General features: G+C 43.8%; 3 protein-coding genes across 8 annotated transcripts; 2 read left to right on the top strand and 1 right to left on the bottom strand.

Moving 5' to 3' along the window:
• Window positions 1-878: 878 nt before the first annotated feature.
• mazb (MYC-associated zinc finger protein b (purine-binding transcription factor)) lies at window positions 879-6,998 on the top strand. Of its 6 annotated transcripts, none has more exons than XM_070990987.1 (8): window positions 879-1,018; window positions 1,245-1,395; window positions 1,527-1,562; window positions 2,759-2,865; window positions 3,744-3,991; window positions 4,251-4,314; window positions 4,764-4,935; window positions 5,684-6,998. In XM_070990987.1, the coding sequence occupies exons 1-8, from the start codon at window positions 986-988 to the stop codon at window positions 6,025-6,027; spliced, it is 1,155 nt and encodes a 384-aa protein (XP_070847088.1). In that variant the 5' UTR covers window positions 879-985; the 3' UTR covers window positions 6,028-6,998. The 6 variants fall into 6 exon arrangements, with proteins under 6 accessions (XP_070847088.1, XP_070847084.1, XP_070847086.1 ...); XM_070990983.1 differs by having other exon boundaries at window positions 2,759-3,189; XM_070990985.1 differs by having other exon boundaries at window positions 1,245-1,434.
• Window positions 6,999-9,767: 2,769 nt separating this feature from the next.
• tlcd3bb (TLC domain containing 3Bb) lies at window positions 9,768-17,524 on the top strand. The gene is made up of 7 exons (XM_070990376.1): window positions 9,768-10,369; window positions 11,836-12,036; window positions 12,337-12,420; window positions 12,981-13,206; window positions 13,671-13,766; window positions 15,167-15,276; window positions 15,437-17,524. Exons 2-7 carry the CDS (start codon window positions 11,912-11,914, stop codon window positions 15,702-15,704), a joined length of 909 nt encoding a protein of 302 aa, XP_070846477.1. The 5' UTR covers window positions 9,768-10,369; window positions 11,836-11,911; the 3' UTR covers window positions 15,705-17,524.
• Window positions 17,525-17,986: 462 nt separating this feature from the next.
• Window positions 17,987-20,572, bottom strand: pagr1 (PAXIP1 associated glutamate-rich protein 1). Its single transcript, XM_070991179.1, has 4 exons — window positions 20,404-20,572; window positions 19,407-19,740; window positions 19,233-19,321; window positions 17,987-19,128 (listed from the first exon to the last, which is right to left on the bottom strand). The coding sequence occupies exons 1-4, from the start codon at window positions 20,570-20,572 to the stop codon at window positions 18,893-18,895; spliced, it is 828 nt and encodes a 275-aa protein (XP_070847280.1). The 3' UTR covers window positions 17,987-18,892.
• Window positions 20,573-20,604: the final 32 nt, after the last annotated feature.

Below are 20,604 nucleotides of genomic sequence, written 5' to 3'. Positions count from 1 at the left end.
CTGTTTTCTGCGGTGAAGATCTGCTCCAGCTGGTCTGAGGAGGGAGAGGAGGGGAAAAACAACGCTGTGGTGCATTTTCAGTCGGCCGACTGAACCCAGGAAGGGAGGGGAGAGGACGGGCTCCGCCGGGGGAGACGGAAATGAGAGGGGGGTGTCCAAAGCCATCCCTTTAAGAGCAAGTGGGACATAGCGGTGCGAGAAAAGGAGAGGAGGGGGAGAAGAAAGAGGAATTAAAAAAGAAAAGGAAGAAAGAGACAGGGAGGGAGGAGGGAGAGCGGGCGATAAAAAAAGAAAGATGACATCCTCGCAGCTGAACGGCCGAGGTGGAGCGATAGGCTGCGGCCCGGCGAGAGCGCCGCTCGCCGGGGTCAGGGCTTGAATCCAACAACGAGGCTTCGACAAACACCCGATTGGCCTATTGGGGGAAATCGGAAAAATAGATTCATAAATTAAAAACAAAGCATGACCTGCTGTGCTGCCAGATACGTGTGTAACAACCCATATTTGTTCTCTTGCGTAAAAACGCATTAATTTCACGTAGAATGGTTTATGTTTGTGGCTAAAATGTAACACCGTGATATGCGGTTTTGGGTTTTTTTGGGGGAAAGCAGTTTTCTTGTGTGACATTGCGTTTCAGTGAGCTTAGTGTTTAATGAATTAAAGTTAGAAACCAAAGTGAAATAGAAACAGGCCGTTATTGGACCTGGCCTGCTCCACTTACTGCCTCCGCGCTGCAGCCTGCGCTCACTCAACAGCTGCGTGCGTTTTAATGGACAGCATTAGGCTACCTCAATGAGAAAAACATATTTTTGCCGACGGTTTTATTCACGTTTTTCAAGGGGATCCGGAAGCCCGTCGTTAGTGCTGCAGGACAGGCGACTGTTCGCGCCTCGATCACCGCTGGGCCGATCTGAACCATGCAAACGGCGCTCGCCTCGATCTCAATCAGGAGCTGACTTTATAATCTCCATCGCTGTGGCGCAAAATGGATGCTGCTTGGAGCAATTTTCTCTTCCAGGTAGGCTTGTCGAGCATGGCGTCTCTCTCTGCTCTCATTTTACGGCGCGCATGTTCTCACTTCAGTGTGTGTGTGTGTCTGTGTCTGTGTGTGTGTGCATGTGTGTGTTGGTGCGTGTGTCCGGCAGTCCTGCAGCCCTCACACCTTGTGTTACAGACGTAACACCTCAAGATAATGCTATGACTTGTGTTTACATTTGGTGATGGCCTTCTGCTTGCTTCTCCAGAATACTCCCACCCAAAACCAAGTGGAGGGGAGCCTCCAATCAGAGCTCATGCCCGTGCATACGAGCTCTCCCCAAACCCCACCCACAGAGCACATAGCACAGCCTCCTTCCACTGTGGACACCGCTGCCCTGAGTGAGGAGCCCCTGCCTGGTGAGGGCCGCTGCTCTGCACTGCACACACACCTGTGGAGTAAGAACACATAGCTGTAATCTGGATAATTCACAAGCAGTGATAAAGTCAGCCAGGTGATTAAAAACCCTCTTATTTTTGGTGATTTGCAGGTGAAAAGACGGGACACGTGGAGGCAAATCACGGCCGTAAAGATTTTGAATTTTATTCGAGTGCTTGAATGTGAAAGTTTAGTTTAGATGCCGTCAGGGTGTTTGAAGGTTACAGGTTTGATGCAACATTTAAAGAAGATGCTGGGTTCCTCTTTTGGTACCAGGGCAAAAAGAAAAAAGACCTCGCACACAAAATAGGATATTATTTCTTTTTTTAATTGTTATTATTGACATCTGTTCACAGTGCACTGAACACATACCAACACATTTCTAACAAAGTGAATAGTAATTAACATTATTATCACTATTGCTAAATGTTTTCACGACCTTGTAGGCTTCCATATTTTTTTGTCATTTCTAATTGATTGTAGATCTGTTTTTTTTTTGTTTAAAGCTTTGGTACTTTGGATACGATCAAATGCATAATTAAGGGAGATTACATTGTTTTAAACACATGTAAAACATATGGAAAAAGTATCAAAGTATGGACACCTGTGACAACTTTAATCAGTAACAAATACTAAATGCTAACACCACTGGAAGTTATATTCAAGTCCAAAATCAGGCCAGGTCATATTCGACTGTTCAAATCCAGACACTGAAATTCAAGAAGCAATTAAGCAATTAACAAATAAGTTTGATGTAACCTTTATGAAACTTTCAGTTTTCAACCAAATCAGATGAAGCCTTGATGCTCCACGTCATGGTTGGAGCAACTTTAAAGATTAATGTCAAAGCAACTGGCAATTATTCTAATAGTTATTTAACAGTTCCCACATCCCATCTTCAGATAGCTTGTTTTGTCCATCCAACAGTCCGAAACACAAAGATGTTCAACGAACAGTGATAGAAAACACAGAAAAGCTGAATCCAGTGGATATTTTCCATATTTGATAAATGACTTACAGCATCCATCCAAAACCAGACTAGCCAGTTTCCTGTCGACTAATCAGTTCTTTCATGAATCATTTCAGCAGTAATGCTTACATGTGTGTTTTACAAATGACCAAAACATGGCTGACTGAGAATTGCAGCATAGCACACATAATCACAGGATGACCAAACATGTACTTTCTGAACCAGTTTTCCTCGTAGATGTCATATTAAAGTGTGCCTGAGTTGCCTGAGAGGTTATTATAAGTGACCTATTTAAAGACGCAGATCGTCTTCTTTGGAATGAACACCTGTCTTTCTCTCTTTCTGCCTTCTCTCCCGCCTCCCCGGTGGTCCAGTGAAGCCAGTGTCTCGGCCGGCCCGCGTGCCCCACATCTGTGCCATCTGCAACAAGCAGTTCAAGAACAACTACAACCTGCGGCGGCACCAGTCGGTCCACACTGGGGTACGCATGAAGGACAGGGCCAGAGAGCAGGCGGAGGGGGCAAAGGAGGGAGCAGCCGGCCAGGTGGCGGTGGCGGTGGCGGCCCCGTCGGCGATGGCGGTGGGGGCCGGAGGGAGGGTGGAGAGGCCCGCTGTTCCCCTCTCCCTGCTACACCTCTCCGCACCTCCCCCTCTCGCCCCTCCCGGCGTGCTGGCGGGGGCCCAGCAGCCTCCCCTGGGTAGTCAGGATGGTGAAGGGGTTCCCATGCCGAACGTAATGGCTAGTGTTAACCCCCATGCTCCGCCTCCTGCTGCTGTCGTCATGGCCACAGGGGCGACAGTACAGGTGGGTCAGGGCCTTGTGGAGATGGCTGTCGTCAACCCCAAACCTTCAAGCATGTTGTTTCTGAAGCTGCCCGGCCACAGGGATGGTTAAACCGCCTTGTTTTACTGTTTGGGACTCACAAGCAGTTACTGTGTGTCACCTGCTTCGTATTTGAAACTCCATATTGGCAAAATGTCCGTGTGCAGTAATGGGTTCAGGGGCCAGTAAATTCCATCCCAGCGTTTGGTACTGGTCCCCAGTTTGAGAAACAGCGTGCTAGAAGCCCCCCACACGCTCCCCTGCATGTTCTCTGTAACACAAACAGTGTGAAAGCAGATACAGGTGTCCCCCTGTGAAGTAGTTCATCTAACATAGGAGTCAACTGTTGATGACACAAGGGATGACATGCAACAAATCAGGCCATAACATCTGTTTGCATTTGCATGGTTTCAACAAAAGATACGAAAATGTCGGAGTAGTTGACACTGAACCGTTCTTTTTGTGCATGTAACTGTGCAGAAAACTTCCCAGCTGAACTCCATAGTGTGTCTATCTGCTTGTCTGTTTTGCCTCAGCGGCCCTCAAATCCCAACCCAAATCCAGTGAGGAAGAACCACGCCTGTGAGACGTGCGGCAAGGCGTTCCGCGACGTTTACCACCTCAACCGCCACCGCCTGTCCCACTCCGACGAGAAGCCGTTCTCCTGTCCCATCTGCCAGCAGCGCTTCAAGAGGAAGGACCGCATGAGCCACCACGTGCGCTCCCACCAGGGTGGTGTGGAAAAACCCTACGTCTGCCCCCACTGCGGCAAGGCTTTCTCCAGGTGACACGGTGGACCGGTTCAGATCTCAAAACATCACGGTCAGGATGGAGATAGTTAAAGAGTAAAGGACCTTTTAGCTTAGCTTCACATAAGAACTGCAAAAACTCTGTCTGAAAAGAACAATATGCAGCATGCAGACATGAGAGTGCTAGCCAGGAAATGTAGAACTATCCCTTCAAAGGTTTGCTCATAACAAGTCAAAAAATGATTTGTGCTCACTTCAATTGTCCTAATATGTTGACTCTCATTCATCTCCAAGGCCTGACCATCTAAACAGTCACGTCAGACAGGTGCACTCCTCGGAGCGACCCTTCAAATGTCCGGTACGTCACGTTTGCCCCAATGTAATGTCCTCGCCTGGCGCTCTTGTTTGAGTCCACCCCTGTTAACAGTGACCATGTTTACCTGCAGCGTGTTCCAGATGAGTCCAGGTCGAGGTCTTGTACATTACTGCACTTTCTGTGTCTTCAGCTGCCTCATGCAGAAATCCCTTGACATGAGTAAATGAACATTGAGAATATTACCATGGAAACTGATCTGGGTAAAGCACATGCCTTTTTGAAACAGAATATGCAGCTGGTGTGTCATTGTAATTGCTCTGTAATTGTTGTGTTTACATGCAGCTGCTCAAAGTCTGATATTTACATGAGCGTGATGAGCCTGCTTCATCATGTGTAAAATACGTATAACAGTAAAAGTTAACGTTTGTGTTTGAGGATTTTGCTTTTCTATATTTCTCTGCAATCACTCATCGATTGCTTCTTTCTTTCAGACCTGCGAGTCCAGCTTTGCCACGAAGGATCGTTTGCGTGCGCATATGATTCGTCACGAGGAGAAGGTCCCCTGCCACATCTGTGGCAAGCTCCTGTCTGCTGCTTACATCACAGATCACATGAGAGTGCACAACCAGTCACAGCACCACGCCTGCCATCTCTGTAACCGCAGTAAGTACAGATGTTTGGATTTACTAGTTTACATTAAAGCGGCTATCGTCAATATTTTTTATTTTGACATGAAACCCAGGAAGCTTTAAAGCGCCTTTCAGCTCCTTGATTTGGTTTCCAGCCCGTACTTTTACTTTTTCAGTTGTTCCAGCTGCAGCAGGCTCCTCTGAAAAACACTCTGTACACAACCTGCTTAGCACCAAACGACAAACTGACACAGTTAGCAACCAGCTGGCAAACATAGCAGAGCCCTTAGCAGCTAAAGAGTAAGGTGTTTCCTTCAGGAGTCGTTGGAGACCAGAAACAGAGCTAAAACGAGAGCGACAAGAAACACAACTTCAAACGAAAACTAATTCATCTACTGGATGTGTCAATGGGCAAGTGTTTGCTAATAAGTTCACCATACCAACTTCAAAAGTGCACAGAACATTCGTGCAGGGTTAAGCGTTCAAACCTGTAATTCCTTTGTGTAAAAATCAAGGTTATTTATCTATTTAATGATAGAAAATGTTATTTCACTACTGTCACAATTTGAGAGTTTAGAAGTCAGTGGGTTTTTTTGTGGATTAATCTTTTACATAACATTTGAATTGTCTTTCACTTGTGCTCATCTGTTTTGCATCGGCAAGATCAGATGTCATCACTTCTTTCTTTATACTGGCCACTGTGTGTTTTGCTTGGATCTTTCTTGAATGAACTTTTGCCGTAACGTCTGGCTTTCTGGCTGTCCTCTCATCTCATCCATCAGGCTTCACCACGCTGACGTACCTGCGTGTCCACGCCCAGAAGCACCACGGCCAGGAGTGGAAGGACAGTCCGGGCGGCTTTGGCGGCACAGCCTCAGGCGGCGTGCTCGTCTGCCACTTGTGCGGCGTCCACTGTAAGACACCCACCCAGCTTCAGGGGCACATGGGCACTCATGGTAACAGCCAGGGTGCCCCGAGCCCCATCACCTCTAATGTGGCTGCCAGCAGCTCTGTCACCCTTAGCAACATGGCTACAGCGCCTACTGTGTACGTCACCGGTAACACGGTGGTGGACCTACTCGTCACAGACTGCTCCAGCATTGCAGCACCACAGCCCCACAGTTAGCAGTAGAGAGCTCAGCAATAATAACCTCAGTCCTTTAACAGAGGGCAAGGTTAGAGAAGGTCAAAGTTACGCATAGATGCTGATCCAGTTGCAGTTTTGTAATATCCCCCGCCAATTATTGGTAAGGTTAGGATTAAGGGTGGAGGAGATTAGCACGGTCCGCGTTCGAGGGCGGCATCACCTCAGAGCAGCAGAGCTGGAGCGTGAGAGAAAAGGAGAAAAAGGAGGAGCTGTATTAGAAAAACAAAGTCATGCAAAGAGGGACCTTTTGTGGCTGCAGCAGGTTCATCGACACTCTCGACAAACATGGATGTGTTGTCCGAATATTCCTGAACGCTCTCGTGCATTTAAGACTCCATTGAAACTGTGGTATTGTGAGCATCTACTGTATGACTCTCCCCTCTCTGCCCTCTCCCTCTGTCCCTCCTCTCTTCCCTGGCATTGGCTGCTCTCTGCAAGTGCACCAAGTACTGTATATCTCACACCAGCTCTGATCTTACCTCCATTTTGCAGCTCACTTACTAAGAATCCAAATGGCTTTGCGTTAAGAATTAGTAGGGAGAGAATAGCTCTCAGAAAAGGTAACGAAGAAACACAGTAGAAGGGAAGTTTGTGTGTCGGGTGTGCGTTAAGTCAGGGCTCCGCTAGCATGTTAGCCTGTTTGTTCACAACACTAAAGTCAACATTTGATTTTGCAATGCCAGTTTATTAAGTCTCTAGAGGGCTGTTTATAGATCAGGACAGGAGGCCATACGTGTCGTGGTCAGTATGGAACTGTGGGATGTACTTGTTCAACTGTTTCATTGTGGTACAGAGATAAGAATAGAGTTGTGTTCGGGAGTGTCAAGCACCTTAAATTGTTATTGTTTGATTCAGCGAGGATCAAAATGGGTTTGAGATTTCTTGGATTTTCTTGCTCTTAGTCTTCCTCTCTGGATCCAGGCCATTAAAGAATGAAAGAAAAAAAAAAAGAACCATAATCGCTAATCAACACTTCAGCTTCTGACATGGCAATTCTTGCACCTGAAAACTACCTTTTGCATGAAAATAAGCTAGCCCAGTCATGCTTATTGTTAGGGAGCTGTCATGACGACAAAAGTAACCTTTAGCAGTTCCACCAAGTTAGTTGGCTGTAAACAATAATATTTATAAAAGTGTTGATTTTATTCAGAAAAATTTAACATTGTTGGCCATTCATTTGATTGTAACTGTCATTGCCATAGCCCTTTGTTTTCTCTATGTACCAGTCCAATGAGTGAAATTATGCATTAGATTTAGTCATTTTACTCTGTATAGCACACAATGTTCTGAACGCGAGTCATTATCGTTCCGCATTAATCATGTGAAGAATGGTCACTTGTCCGTTGGATATTTTCGGTTGCTTTGAGTTACATTGTGAGTGATGTGGTGTCGAGAAAGGGCTTATAAAGTCAGAAGTCAGGCAAAAGAAGTACAATGGGGGTTTGACAACACCACGTGGTATGCTGTAAACAAATCCTGGTTTTGTACTGGAGTGCTTTTTCAGTTTTGTGTTAATATGTTACCTTGAAATTTGTAGAGTTGTTTCTTTCTTCCTTTTCTTTTTTTTTTTTCTTTGGAAATGTGTTCTTCCTGTTGAGAAAAGTAGTGATTTAATCAAAATGTTAATTTTAGGTTTTTCTCCATTACACTAAGAAAAAAAATAATAATACCTCTACTCTAGGATTCTGTACAGCTCTTGTGATACATCTTAATGCCTTATCGTACTCGACTGCATTTTAATTCTTTTATGATGAAATATTTCAAATCTTAGTCATGGATTCATTAAGAATATTAATGGGATGTATTTATATTTATATTTTTATATTTCTCAACAGTATGCATGTCTAAAAGGTTGTTAGAGCAAAAAAAAAAAATCAACGATGCTTACTACAGTCATAAATATTATGTTATTTTGTAGATGAAGTAGAGATCATGTTATTATTTTGTAATTTGGACAATTTAAAGTAAAAAGAGTAAACGGGCACTGTTGTGTGTGCTGATCTGTTCACCTACTTTGGCAGATAATCACTTTTATATCACGACTTCCTCTTTGCTGCATCCACGATGGACAGACAGGCGTTCACCCTGGATGCCCAGCAAGTATGTATGTAATAAATTATGGATGATTTTTGTCACACTTTACAATAAGGTTACAAAATACATCCTCAAGTATGATATTACTACATGACATAATACAGGATGCATCTTGGATTCCTGTTACTATTAAGAAACAATCAAGGCACAATGAGTGTATTAGATTAATTCATATGCCACTAAACTGGTATCCAGTGACACAGAAAATGGCATTTAAGTCCTTTTTGAAAGCGTAACAGTGTCTGCTCTCATAGCAGCATGAAGCTGTTCTCATCAAACTGCTAATCAGATGCATACCTGTGCAAGTTCACACATGACCCAATAGACAATAAATGAAAAACAAATCCATCTGTTAACATACTAACATCGCTCGTAGGAACATTTCCCACAATTACTGGTCAACAGTTACTTGGAAGTTTCCCAAAAAAATCTGGTAACGCGAGGGTTTGTCAACCTCTCGTTATCAGAGAGGAAACGTCTTTCTACGCACAAAGATCGGATCCTGCACACTGTCAACACACACAGTAAATGTACTCAATAGTGTCAGTCAGTGACTGCAGGATCTGATTGCTGTTACTTTAACGTATTCTCCTACGGCCCTGTCTGAATACACAAGTGCAAAGATCACTTTTCTTGTATGACGTCTTTATAGATGTCTCACTTTAATCCAGTTTATCAAAATCCTGCCGTCATCTGCTGACAGCAGCCAAAATAGAACAATGTGTTCAGTCAGGACACTTGGCCTTTCTTGACTTGATAAACTTGTTATCTTGCTCTTGCAATGATATCACTGTCAGCATCACTGTATGGCAAAGCTGAACACAAGTTCAGACACGTTTCCCAAAGAGTGTTGAAAGTAAATCTGGGAATGCATTAAAATATTATCAGAAGAAGAAAAAAAAAGAGTTCATTCTAGCACTTAAAATAAAGCCGGATCGGTTTCCTTTAACATCTACTCTCTGTCTTGGCATTTTAGAGATGAATCATCTTTTCAGTTGTAGTTGTCCTGGTCTTAAAATTTATATCAAATGTGCCATGTGTTGCATTCCACTCAAGACAAGACTGCTCCTATTCCAACTTCAGAGCTGTGCGTCTGGCTGTAAGAAAAACTGACACTGTCCTTAATTTGTCCAACATAATTCTGGTTTGACATCTAAAACAGGGGCATAGGACTGAGGAGGAAAAGCGGACTGAGCACATGGCACCCTTCATCTGAGGAGGGACCACAAATAGACAGGAATGAATTTACAGACTTAACAGCAACAGTTTTGACATGCCCTAAACTCTGAGCAGAGTTTATCACTGCAAAGCCTAAACAGCACTGCATTGACTGACATGTAATCTGCACGTCTCCAAACATGTCACAGTGTGCAAGGCTGCAAAATGTCATGGTCCTGAGTCCTCCAAACATACCAGGCATCTCTGATACAGTGCAGCTGAGGATTGATGATTGATCATTTCATTTGGAAGTGCTGGTCCTTTCAAAGGTCAAATGAAGTGCCTGTCAAAGATCAACACTTCTCTAAGTGTTTACAGTTCACAGATTTATAGTGATTGTCTGAATTAAATACGTAAATGCGGAGTCATTGTGCTGTCATGCAAATTACTGTATTATTTAAGTGGACAGACTGGATATTGCAAACTATGAACGCAGCAGGAATAGATGCTGCTGGGCAATCCATCCAGCGTTTCCCTTCATGTAACGCAATAAAACCCAGTTTACAAAATGCAGTGCTGTGACTGGTGCATATTTCTCGTCATGTCATGATCTGCCGCCTGGACCTGTAAGAACTAGCTGGCGCAGCAGTCCACAGCGTTGAGTCAACGTTGCATCTGCGAAGCAGAGGCAGCGGCATCACCAGTCTGCTGGTGCGAGACAGATGAGATGACATAGCGACAGGACCCACTATCGTCACGTTGACACCTGGATCTGATTGTGTCATTGCTGCTTATCGTCGGTTTCCCTTGCTTGAATCAGCCGCATACAGAACCTGGCTAGATCGCAGGCTACTCACCAATGCTCTTAGTGAGCTGCCCTCACCTAGATGTCGATCTAACTTGCTGCAAGCTAGCGTTAGCTCGCTGCTGCTACCCTTCAGACATTGAAGTCGCCACATAAACATGCGGATCATCGAGGCGGAGACCCCTGGGACATCTCTAACGTCAAACGCTTTCTGCAGGACACGAGTTTCGACCGGCCGCTGACTGGACTCTGCAGAGTCTCTGTGTAAATGTTGCTTAAGATTTTTCATTTATTCTAAACATGTGCAAACTCCAATCTGTTAGCCAGTTAGCGTTCACTGTGTCGGTTAGCTTAGTTGCTACTGCTAACTGCTACAAACAAATAACAAGCTAACCAATCAGTTTAACGTCAACATTACGCCGCCATGAATGAGTGACAAACATGGATGGTGGCACATTCAAATATTAGTCGTTGTTAATTGGGTGTCATCATCTTGCTAAATGCCGTTATCTAGATTCGGTCAAAGCGAGATGCTTGCTAACTAAACCAGCGGTGACTAACTGCTACAAGCTAGCGCCACATTTTGGGTGACGCTCCCGTTAGCTAACGGTCTGAGCGTCATTGTTAGCAGGCAGTTCAGCGGCGCAGACAGTTTGGTCATGCTTACTGGGGCGACAGATGAAATTAAGTGTTAGCAAAATCGTCTCTGTTCACCAAACCTACATACGTGCTTCCTGACTGACCCCGTTTTTCTTGCTAACAAGTTGACAACCAAACAACAAATCTCATTAGTTGGCGTTACCTGTAGCTATCTGCCGTTATTTTTAGCGTAACTAGCTCGTAGCAAAGCTATATATTATGGAAAGCGTTCTGTATAACGTTAGCTAAGTTAGCTTTAGTTTAATACACCAAGTGATTTTGACGTGTGCTCTTGAACTAAGCATTGCACAATTTAGACAAAGTCATTTTAAGGTAACGTTAGCACTAACAGTTTGGTAGCTCAGCGTCAATATGAGATTAGTTTAGTTAACGTTATATGTCAACCTACAGCCGGTCTCCATTCATTTATTTGGTTTGCTACCTGCCACCGGTGGCTTTAAATACATTTTCCAGATAAATAACATTAGGTACTGTTGTTGCCAGGAACTATGAGCATCAGCAGCCTATGCCCATGTCAATATTTTCGACGTTCAGGATTTTAAAATAGCGCAATGCGTATTTTGCTAATGGACTTCCAACTTTTTAATGAGTCAGCTAGTTTAGTGTAAGCAAGCAGCTAAACCGCATTGAACTACCACACGGTCGCCCTCGGAATAAATGGGAAAGTGAATAATGCTTACGATGTCATCAGATGGACAGGGCAGCATGCTGCACAAAAGGGCCTTCTATCAGATATTCTGCCCCTGTGCTCAGCATTTATATAGACCCCCCCACCCCCCGCGCTTTTGATCCCATGTACTGCCCTCTTTCAACATTGATATAAAGCTGTTTTCCACATTGTGCTGGACTGTCTTTGATACCCCGGCCATCTACCCCCTTCATCTTTATTATGCATATGGCCAGACCTTCAGTGGAGCTAGAATACTGTATTGCCACATATGTTGGACTTTGATAATTTGCTTTATTTGTTATCTAGGTAAGCGCAGCCAAATGTGTACTTATGGGACTTGCCATTGTATAGATCAATATTAACTGTTTGTTCACCAGTTGATATTTTGTGTTTTTCACAGAGGGGAAAGAGCAACGGATCTCAAGGACCAGATTGCCCACTGAACTTTTTGCCTCTCAGACAGATCACTGGGGACCATGCTGACCATCCTAGCTGCTGGGTCTGTGTTCTTTCCAGGCCTTTTCCTGCTGTCTAAACAATGCCTGAAGACAATCCCAGCACTGAGGTGGAGCGAAGGAGATGCAGTCATTGTATCTGCCAGGTGAGACCTTCTAAGATCGTGGTTTTTGTTTTCATCCTGACACTCTACACTCACATTTCCTATAGGGGCACAACAGTGTGCCGCCCAAAGCTCCGTCCAAGTTGCTTTAGTCCTAGGCTCATGCATTTTTTTGCATGACATTTTATGACCAGTTGTTCTTGTATTGTTTATTGTATTGTTACTGCATAGCGAGAGTAAGGGCACTGCTTTCTTACCATGCATTCACTAAACAGTCTAAAAGGTTTTATTACATTGGCTAATGAGAAACACATTTGTTTACCTGCTATTCAATGCTCCCAGGCTGGTGTCGTCAGTGCAGGCAGTCATGGCTTCTTCAGCTGGCTACATCATTGCTTCTTCCTGCGAGGACATCATTGAGGACCAGTAAGTCAAAAAATGCTAATCTGAATATTTTGCAGCCCATTTGACCAGCATGTCTTGTCTGTTGATGGGTGTAGCATGTCAGCTGTCGGGAAGGTCAAGGCTGCAGGAGATTTGGACTTCTCGTCATACATCAGCTACAAATGTAACCCGAAAATTTGATTGGATATTGATGCCTTGAAATGTGATTTCTGGTGCTGTATATAAGCAGTTTTTAGTTCAACTATCCCTGAAGTTTTTTTCTCCTTAAAACTGCCTCAAGCATTTTATCGCTCTTTTTAGATGGTTGTAAATTCAGGTGAGACGGGTTCCATTGAGATTATTCTGGGTTGCAGGGGGGAAAAGCTGTTCTTTTTTGAGAGTAGTAACTGCACTAGTTTTTATAGATAAGTCAGATGTTCTTGTCTTAGTGACCAACGTAACAGGCAAACATGCAATTAGAAAAGTTGTGTTGTTGCTGCTAACACAGCTCTGTTTGACCGAACTCTTTGCTCATGCTCTTTAATTGATAGCTCTTCTTTCTTTCCTGTTTTAAAAGCTGCCTTCTCTTCCTCTCTACGCAGGCATTGGCTGACTTGCAGTTACATCATGTTTGCTGTTCCCTACTTCGTGTACGACATCTACGCAATGTTTATGTGCTATTGGTACAAGCTACAGGTCAAAGGGCACGAGGAGCCCTCGGCAGTGCCCCGGCACATGAGCTCAGCGCTGACCAGCTACTTGCGTCGCGAGTTCCTCATGGTGCTGCACCATGTTGTCATGGTCACCGTCTGCTTCCCCGTCTCTGTGGTAACTGTCACACATTGCTCTTTCTCTTGGGCGGAGATTTGAGTGAGACAATAGGATTTTTGCTTAAAAAATAACAATTTGTTGATCAGTAGAAAATTCATTGGCACCTTTTTTGGTAAGCAGTTAGACTGATTGTTTCAGCTCTTAATTGTATAGGTATTTAACGCCTTGGCAGTGCACTCTAGCCATGTGTGCATGTAAACACAAGGATTAGAAGCGTGATATAACCTCATTATGCTTAGACTAATTAAAACAATCCAGTTAAACCAGAGAAGTTTGAACAGTATACTTTGAGAGAAGCTGCAACTTGATCGCAGACATTTTTGAAGTTGTGCAAAGGTCAGTGTTCACCATGTGTTCAGACTGCAGGTGGAGACATGAAAACGCCTTGCACAAGTAGAAATTAGGTCTTCAAAACATTTCACTTTCCAGACAAATAACCAACCTCTTTTGCTCTCTCCTAGTTTTTGCGACAAGGAAAGGGAGATTATTTCCAGGGTATAATGTTCATGGCTGAGCTCAGCACTCCGTCTGTCTGCTTAGGAAAAATCCTCATCCAGGTAAGTGTCGTGGTTCACAAGAGATTGGAGTGTGTTCGTTGCATGTGCATGTGTCACACTAAAGTTCCTCTGCACTCTCTACTTCTCTCTTCCCCATTTCATTCAATGGAGATTGTATTTCCGGTCACTCCCGGCATGCAGCCTCATGCTCGTCGGCTCCTGTTGACTGTGTCTCACATGAACAGCACTGTCAGAAACATCAGTCATTAATTGGTAACGCAGTTTGCTTGGATACACACTGTAGGAGCTGCACCCCCCACCCCCCACCACCTGGTTTTGTTTTTAGTTTGTATTGATGTGTGTACACTGTGTCAGTGTCCGGGTGAACGTGGCCCCTCCACTGCTTACTGCTCGTCCCCCATCCGGGACTCCTACAGCTGTTAGCCTCTGAATATAGCCCCTAGTATTTAGACTGGATATTCAGCAGATACAGTATCAGCTTGTCCTTCTACCCTCTACCATTCAACACCCTGCCCCTCCCGTTCATGACAACAGTGCATGTGATAAACAACAGTGGGGCTAAAAGCTGTGACCTCGTAGATCCGCACTCTTACACCTGTAGAGTGTCTGTTTGCACCCGGGGTAGAAGAGTCACACGGCAGCTTTTCGGCTGTTTACGCTTGTCATCAGGTGATGTAGCATAAAGAGTGACAAAGTTCACACAAGAACATCATGGTGGATGAAGGGGTCGAGCACAGGAGATTGACCCTGCAGACTGGGCTTTCAGTCCCCTGTGAAAGCAAAAGTCAATGCTGGCTTTTCTTTTTTTAGACTTAATATTTTCATTTTCTTCTTCTTCGTGCTATTATTTTCAGTTTTCAGTTGCAGTTTGGTTGGGTTTCGGCGTCAAAACTACTTGGTTAGGTTGAGGAAACAAACAGCATTGTGGGCTACGGAAAACTGGGCGCTAATGGCATCTGCCAAGAAAAAACAATGAATAACAAGAAACAAAAGAGTGTTTATTGATGGGCTGCCGTGTAATTCTTGGATATGAGAGTAGTGAATGGGCAAGTGGATTTATTTTTTTTTTTTTTTAGTGGAATGTGTGTAAGCTTGTCCTCAGTGTTATCTCACTGACGCAGGTTGACTGTTGAAGATAACTGAAGTCATCCGCTGTAAACAAATGAGCATTTAAAAAAAAAGTGTGCTTCACCGCCTCCTGTAGAAATCAACCAGCTGCATGGCATCCCGCGCTCTCCCGTCGCCACTCGATCAGTCCGTGCAGACGTATAACAATGTTAGTATTAACAATATAACGATGGCAAATAAGATTAACAGCTTTCACCAAACTGTACTGCTTGCTTCTCTTTCTCTCTCTCTCTTTCTCTCTCTCTCTCTCTCTTTCTCTCTCTCTCTCTCTCTCTCGACCTCTCCCTCTGTTTTTTTTTTCCCACTCTCAGTACAAACAGCAACACACTCTCCTGCACAAAGTGAATGGGGCTCTTATGCTGATCACTTTTTTCATCTGTCGAGTCCTCCTCTTCCCTTACCTCTACTACGTCTATGGAAGGTATGTCTGTCTTTCCATCTCTGTTTTCTCATGTTCTGCTGTCTTGCTGAGCTTGGGTCGCTAACTCGCACGCCTCGTGATGTCTGCCTCATGGATTATGGAACCGAGACTCAGAACACGCGCTTACGAATCCTTTATGTCTCCCTCTGTCTGGATCCAGGTACGCATCCATCCCCTTCCACATGGTTCCCCTGTCTGTGCCCTGGCACTGTAACCTCGGCGCCGCTCTACTCATGGCTCCACAGCTCTATTGGTTCTCCCTAATTTGCAGGGGCGCCCTGCGACTATTCATGGGCTCCTCCCGCTCTCAGAGACCACATGCGAGCACAGCCGCAGCCAAGGAGCTCCAGACGGATGGCGACGCACTGCCCCAGCCTTCCAACGGCTACAGCGCGCGCTCCACAGAGCCCGAGCTGGCCACTCACTGAGAAGAGTGGAGGGGGAGGGTGGGGAGGGAAAAGGAAGGTGAATGTACCAATGAGTATGTAAAGGAAAAAAAAAAAAGCTTATGAGGGAAAAGTGAGACTTGAAACAAGTAGCAATATGAAGAAAGCTACAGACGATGGCCTCAAATAGTGCTGAAGTGTTTACGTCCATCAGCCAAACTCTTAACAGTTAATTGGTTGGTTGGTGGCCATCAAGTACTTCAGCTGCTCAGTTTGTAGGAAACTAGAGTGCACTCAGTATAAAGATGTCATCAGGCACCGTGACAGATAGGAACATGCACTGACCTGAGAGGAATTTGCCTGGATGTATAGCAAGCATAGGTGGCGATTTCCCTCATGTAGATCAAATTCAGTCCTCTCTGCCTCACGGTATAGGAAGAGCAGGAAAATAGGAATGTATTATATTGTATGTTAGTACATTTGCTGTAGACAGAAGGCCGGATTCAGTTTAGTAATGGAGAAGACCTTCAAAAAAGAAAAAAAAATCCCAGCTAAGCAGTATTTTGACTTGTTAGTGTTTATTATCTGTATCCTCTATGTAGTCACTGTCACTCTAACAAAATGTAACCAACCTGCAGACTGACTCACCTTTAGAAGGGAGAGACTCTCATAAGACTGTATTCTGCTGCCTTATCCCGATTTCCCCATTCTTTGCGGTTTCTTTCCGTTTTTATTTATTCGTGTCCTCAGAGGAGAAAGACGAGGCTGCTTCAGACAGAAAAATGTGATAGGTGTACATAGCAGATGTAAAATTGTCCTTATTTCCGTGTCAGTATTAGGCCGATGTTGATTTTCCTTGTTTTGTTTTAGGTTTTTGTCTCATTTCTGCATCTCGTTTTTTTTTTTTTTAACATTTCGGCATTAAAACCAAACATTTCACTGTTTCACAGCTTAGTGTACACAACCGCCCCCCGCCCCCTCCCCCCGGAAGGTTACGGCAGCGCTTCTCGTTTCAGTGTAGATATGACCTCATTCCATGTACTGGTATCACAACACAAGTGTTTGTTGCATTCAAGGAAGTGATGCACAGTAGCAGTCGCTTTGAAAATGAATCTTCATGTTTTTGTTGTTTTTTTTTTAAGTTTGGTGCTGATGTGAATCTCAGAATATCCATTTGATTGGCTGGAATATTTCACTAAGGGATCCATGAGATGTGAGTATTTATAGCTTTGTTAGGGGACTGCTAATGTGGCAGTTTGAAGGGAAACAATCATGAAAAGTGATCTTGGAGGGAAGCATTCCCTTGTGATTGACATGCAGCACATTTGTCCACGGCAACTCATTTTAATGATTATTTTTTTATCCATCATCATGCCCACAAATTCCTCAAACCTTTTAAATTGTATGATTTGCTTCGATTCATTGAACCACGGGTTCCATAAACCGATGAACAGACTGGCTAGTTTTATCATTTTATGTCTGTTTTAAAGCAGCTTCACTGTCCTGGAAAAGGGTCTTTAAAAAAAACTTAAAAAAAACAAAACAAAGCTTAGAAACAAGTAACAAAGGGCAGCGTGTGCCAAAACATCTGGACAACTGTGGGCATGTTGAACACAGAATATCCATTCCCCTGTTCCATGAGTTCATAAGGTACTGCTTCTTGACAATACTAAAACATTTCAACTGGTGTACTGTATATTCCACAAAATGCTTGTTATTTATTTGTAAGTATTTATTTATTTATTTATTTGGTTTGTGGTTTTGAATGCATATTTATGCATACATATACTATATGCTTCTGAGCCTTATGTGAAGGCTGTATTGTTACTCAATCTTAGCTAAAATATACTTCTCTGTCCTGAGCCTGCCTCCAGTCTGTTTTTTCTCTCCCCAAGTTGAACAGAAGGATTTATCAAATGCCATTTATAAAGTTATTAACCTAGTTTGGGAATTTGGACATGGCTGCTCCATCATAGGGTGAAAGTGAGCCATCAGAGGGCACCAGAATGCAAGAATTTCAACACTTAACCATCTGTCAAACTCAGCCTGGATGAAAAAGCTTATAATGGGAATATTACACATTGTGAGGAAAGCAATCAGCAGGGATATAATTCCATCCCAACAGCACGTCAGCACACTGACATTAGATGATTTTCTCATTAGTGTGGAAGAAGTATTCAGATGTTCTATCCATGTAAAAGTACTATTATCATACTGAAAATATGTCCTGCATTCAAACCCTGACTAATGTCAAAGTATCAGCAGCTAAAGTTACTTAATGAACAAAAGTAGAAGTGCTCAATCTGCAGAGAAACAGTCCGTGCCAGTGTTTTACTATGTTTTTTATTAATATTCCTGCTGCATGAATGTGTATTTTACTGCTGTACATGTTCAGTGGCGTTAATTTCAACTTCTTCATAGTTTGGTGGTTTTATCTACAGCAGTGCATCATATTAAGGAAGATCATCAGATGTTTGTAGCGTTGTTGTCCTGTGAGAACCACGAGTCTCTAAAGAGTAAATTTTTCATGAGCTCGGAAAAACAATGTTTCCAGCTTTATGACGATGCATTTTCCAGCTAATCCAGGAGGGGTTTTAAATAGTTTATTTAGTTTTTTGAGTCTGAATTTTCTCAAGCCAAAAAGGAACATTTCGTCCTTCACTTTATCAGAAGCTACATGGATTTCACTGGACAGGCAGACAAATCTGAAAAGTAACTCGTAACTAATGCTGTTGGACAAATGTTAGTGGAGTAAAAAACTACATTTGCCTCTGAGATGCACATTCAATTTGTACTTAAGTTCAGTACTTGAGCACATGTACTTAAATGCATTCCACCACTGGTGGTAGGCTATTGTGGGAAATGTGCATCAATGAACAGAACTATACAATACTGCTTTTTTTGATACAACTTTTGCATAAATGTAACGATGTACCATAATGTGCCTGGTATTTGACTGACCGCTTTAGCCAGAAATGCATCCAAAGCATGTAATTTTATACACAATCATATGCTGTTACAGAGGATTTTCTCTCCAAATCATCCACCCTTGGTGCACACTGATTACAGATCAGCTAACATTCTCCAGGGTTTAAATGTTTATTGCCAATATACAAAACACAAATAGAAAACATACAAAACTCGTTACATTAAAAAATTCAAGTTTTGAGAAAGCCTCTGAAAGCTCTTGGCCTTGTTTGCCTCTGGGCAAGTCCTCATCTCTTACTGCGTCAGTATCTCCTCTGTCTCGGGGAGAAGATGGTGTTGGGGTTGCTGTCTCGTTCCCTCTCCTTCTCCCGCTCCTTCTGGCTGTTTGGAGACAGAGCCTCCTCCAGCTTCTTCTCAGTCCGGAAGAGATCTCGACCCGTGCGCATGATGTGCTCCTCGATTTTTCGGTGGCGCTTCATGTCTGACAATACTTTGTCCAGCCGAGCTTCCCTTTTCACGGAGGAACGCGCTGAGGATCCTGGGAGGGAAGGAAAAAAATGTCAACCAGATTTCCAGAAAAACAGCAAACCATCGTTTCAACTGTGCTTTGAGAAGATCATGAGTTATTACTGCCTGTCACACCTGGTGTTCTGCGTCTGTTGATGAAGGCATTTTTCGGAGTCGCTTGCATTTGCTCTTCATCAAAGTCAAACTCAGTTGGAGTTGGAGGCCTGGGGGGGAAAAAAGGAAGTTACCACACAGTACTAGTACAAAAGACTAAAATCTGTAAGAGATGATGAAAAGAGTAAAACTGACTTGCGCTCTCTCTCCTCCCTCTCCCTTTCCTTCGCTGCCTCTTCCTCATCGTCTCTGTCAGGTGAGGGGGTACGTTCAGGTGTAGGGGGCCTCCTAGGAAGGGGCACAAAGTCCAATTCCAGCATCTCCCCTTTAGCGAGGAGCTCGTAGAGTCTTTTGATCTCAGCAGGAGGGGGCATCCAGTTTTTGGGGTCCTCCATTTCCTCGTCGCTGTACGCAAGCTCCCATTCGCCGTCCACGGCCGCGGCCTGCTTTCCGTCTTCGCCGTCCACCCCAGTGTCTGCCGGAGGTTCGTCCTTGCATGCCTCTCCTTCTGCTGCATCTGTGTCTCTGTCTGAGAAGGCAGAAAAATGTGTAGAAAGGCAGTTTAAGAAAAGCTGCTGAGCGAAAGGAGAATCCACTCTGGGAATAACAGCACAACCCAGTTTCATTAAGCATCACACAGAAATATAACACTTCAGTAACTCATGCGATGTAGATGACTATTTATTCATGCTACAAATAAATGTGTGTGACCATCACAAGTAATACTGCGTCACATCAAACACTGTTCATTTTGATCTTGTCTGTGCTTGTGTTTACATCAATGGGTTTTTTTTTCAGTGAGGAAAACTTCTTAAACTGACACATAGTGATGAATTAAACATGTTTAGTGTTTGGATGATTAATATCACTTAATTTACACCTTATTTCTATTTACATACTGTAGAATGTTATAAAATCAGTTATACCCTGTTGCATTTTCTGCTCTTTACACTTCACACTTATACCAAACCTGCATATTTTTAATGTAAGCATTTATAGTTTACTACCAGTTACGGTCAATTACTTTGAGTTATTCCCTACATTACTCATACTGGTTTTGTCACATTAAATATTCATCAGTCCACGTGTACTTTTCCCTTAATGGTGAAACCTGTTGCTCACTTCTGTGGGCTTTCTTAATGTGTATCTGCAGATGCTTTCTGTCCCTGTTTCTGTGTCTCGGTAGACTTACCCTTTCCATCCTTGCTTGCTGTGTCCTCCTCCGTGGCCGCAGTCATCTCCGTGTCTTGTTGCTCTGTGTTGCCTCCCTCCTCTTCGATTGCTGCAGGTTTGTCTGTGTCCTTCACACCCAGAGCTTCTATGCCCTCGCTCAGTGAAGAGTCTGTGGCCTCAGCCTGCATCCTTCCTACTGCTGCTGGTCAACTTTAAACCC

This window comes from Chaetodon trifascialis, chromosome 21 (genome assembly GCF_039877785.1).
Source record: "Chaetodon trifascialis isolate fChaTrf1 chromosome 21, fChaTrf1.hap1, whole genome shotgun sequence".
Lineage (NCBI taxonomy): Eukaryota > Metazoa > Chordata > Actinopteri > Chaetodontiformes > Chaetodontidae > Chaetodon > Chaetodon trifascialis.
Note: the sequence above shows the minus strand (reverse complement) of the source record. Positions and strands in the feature narration are given on the sequence as shown.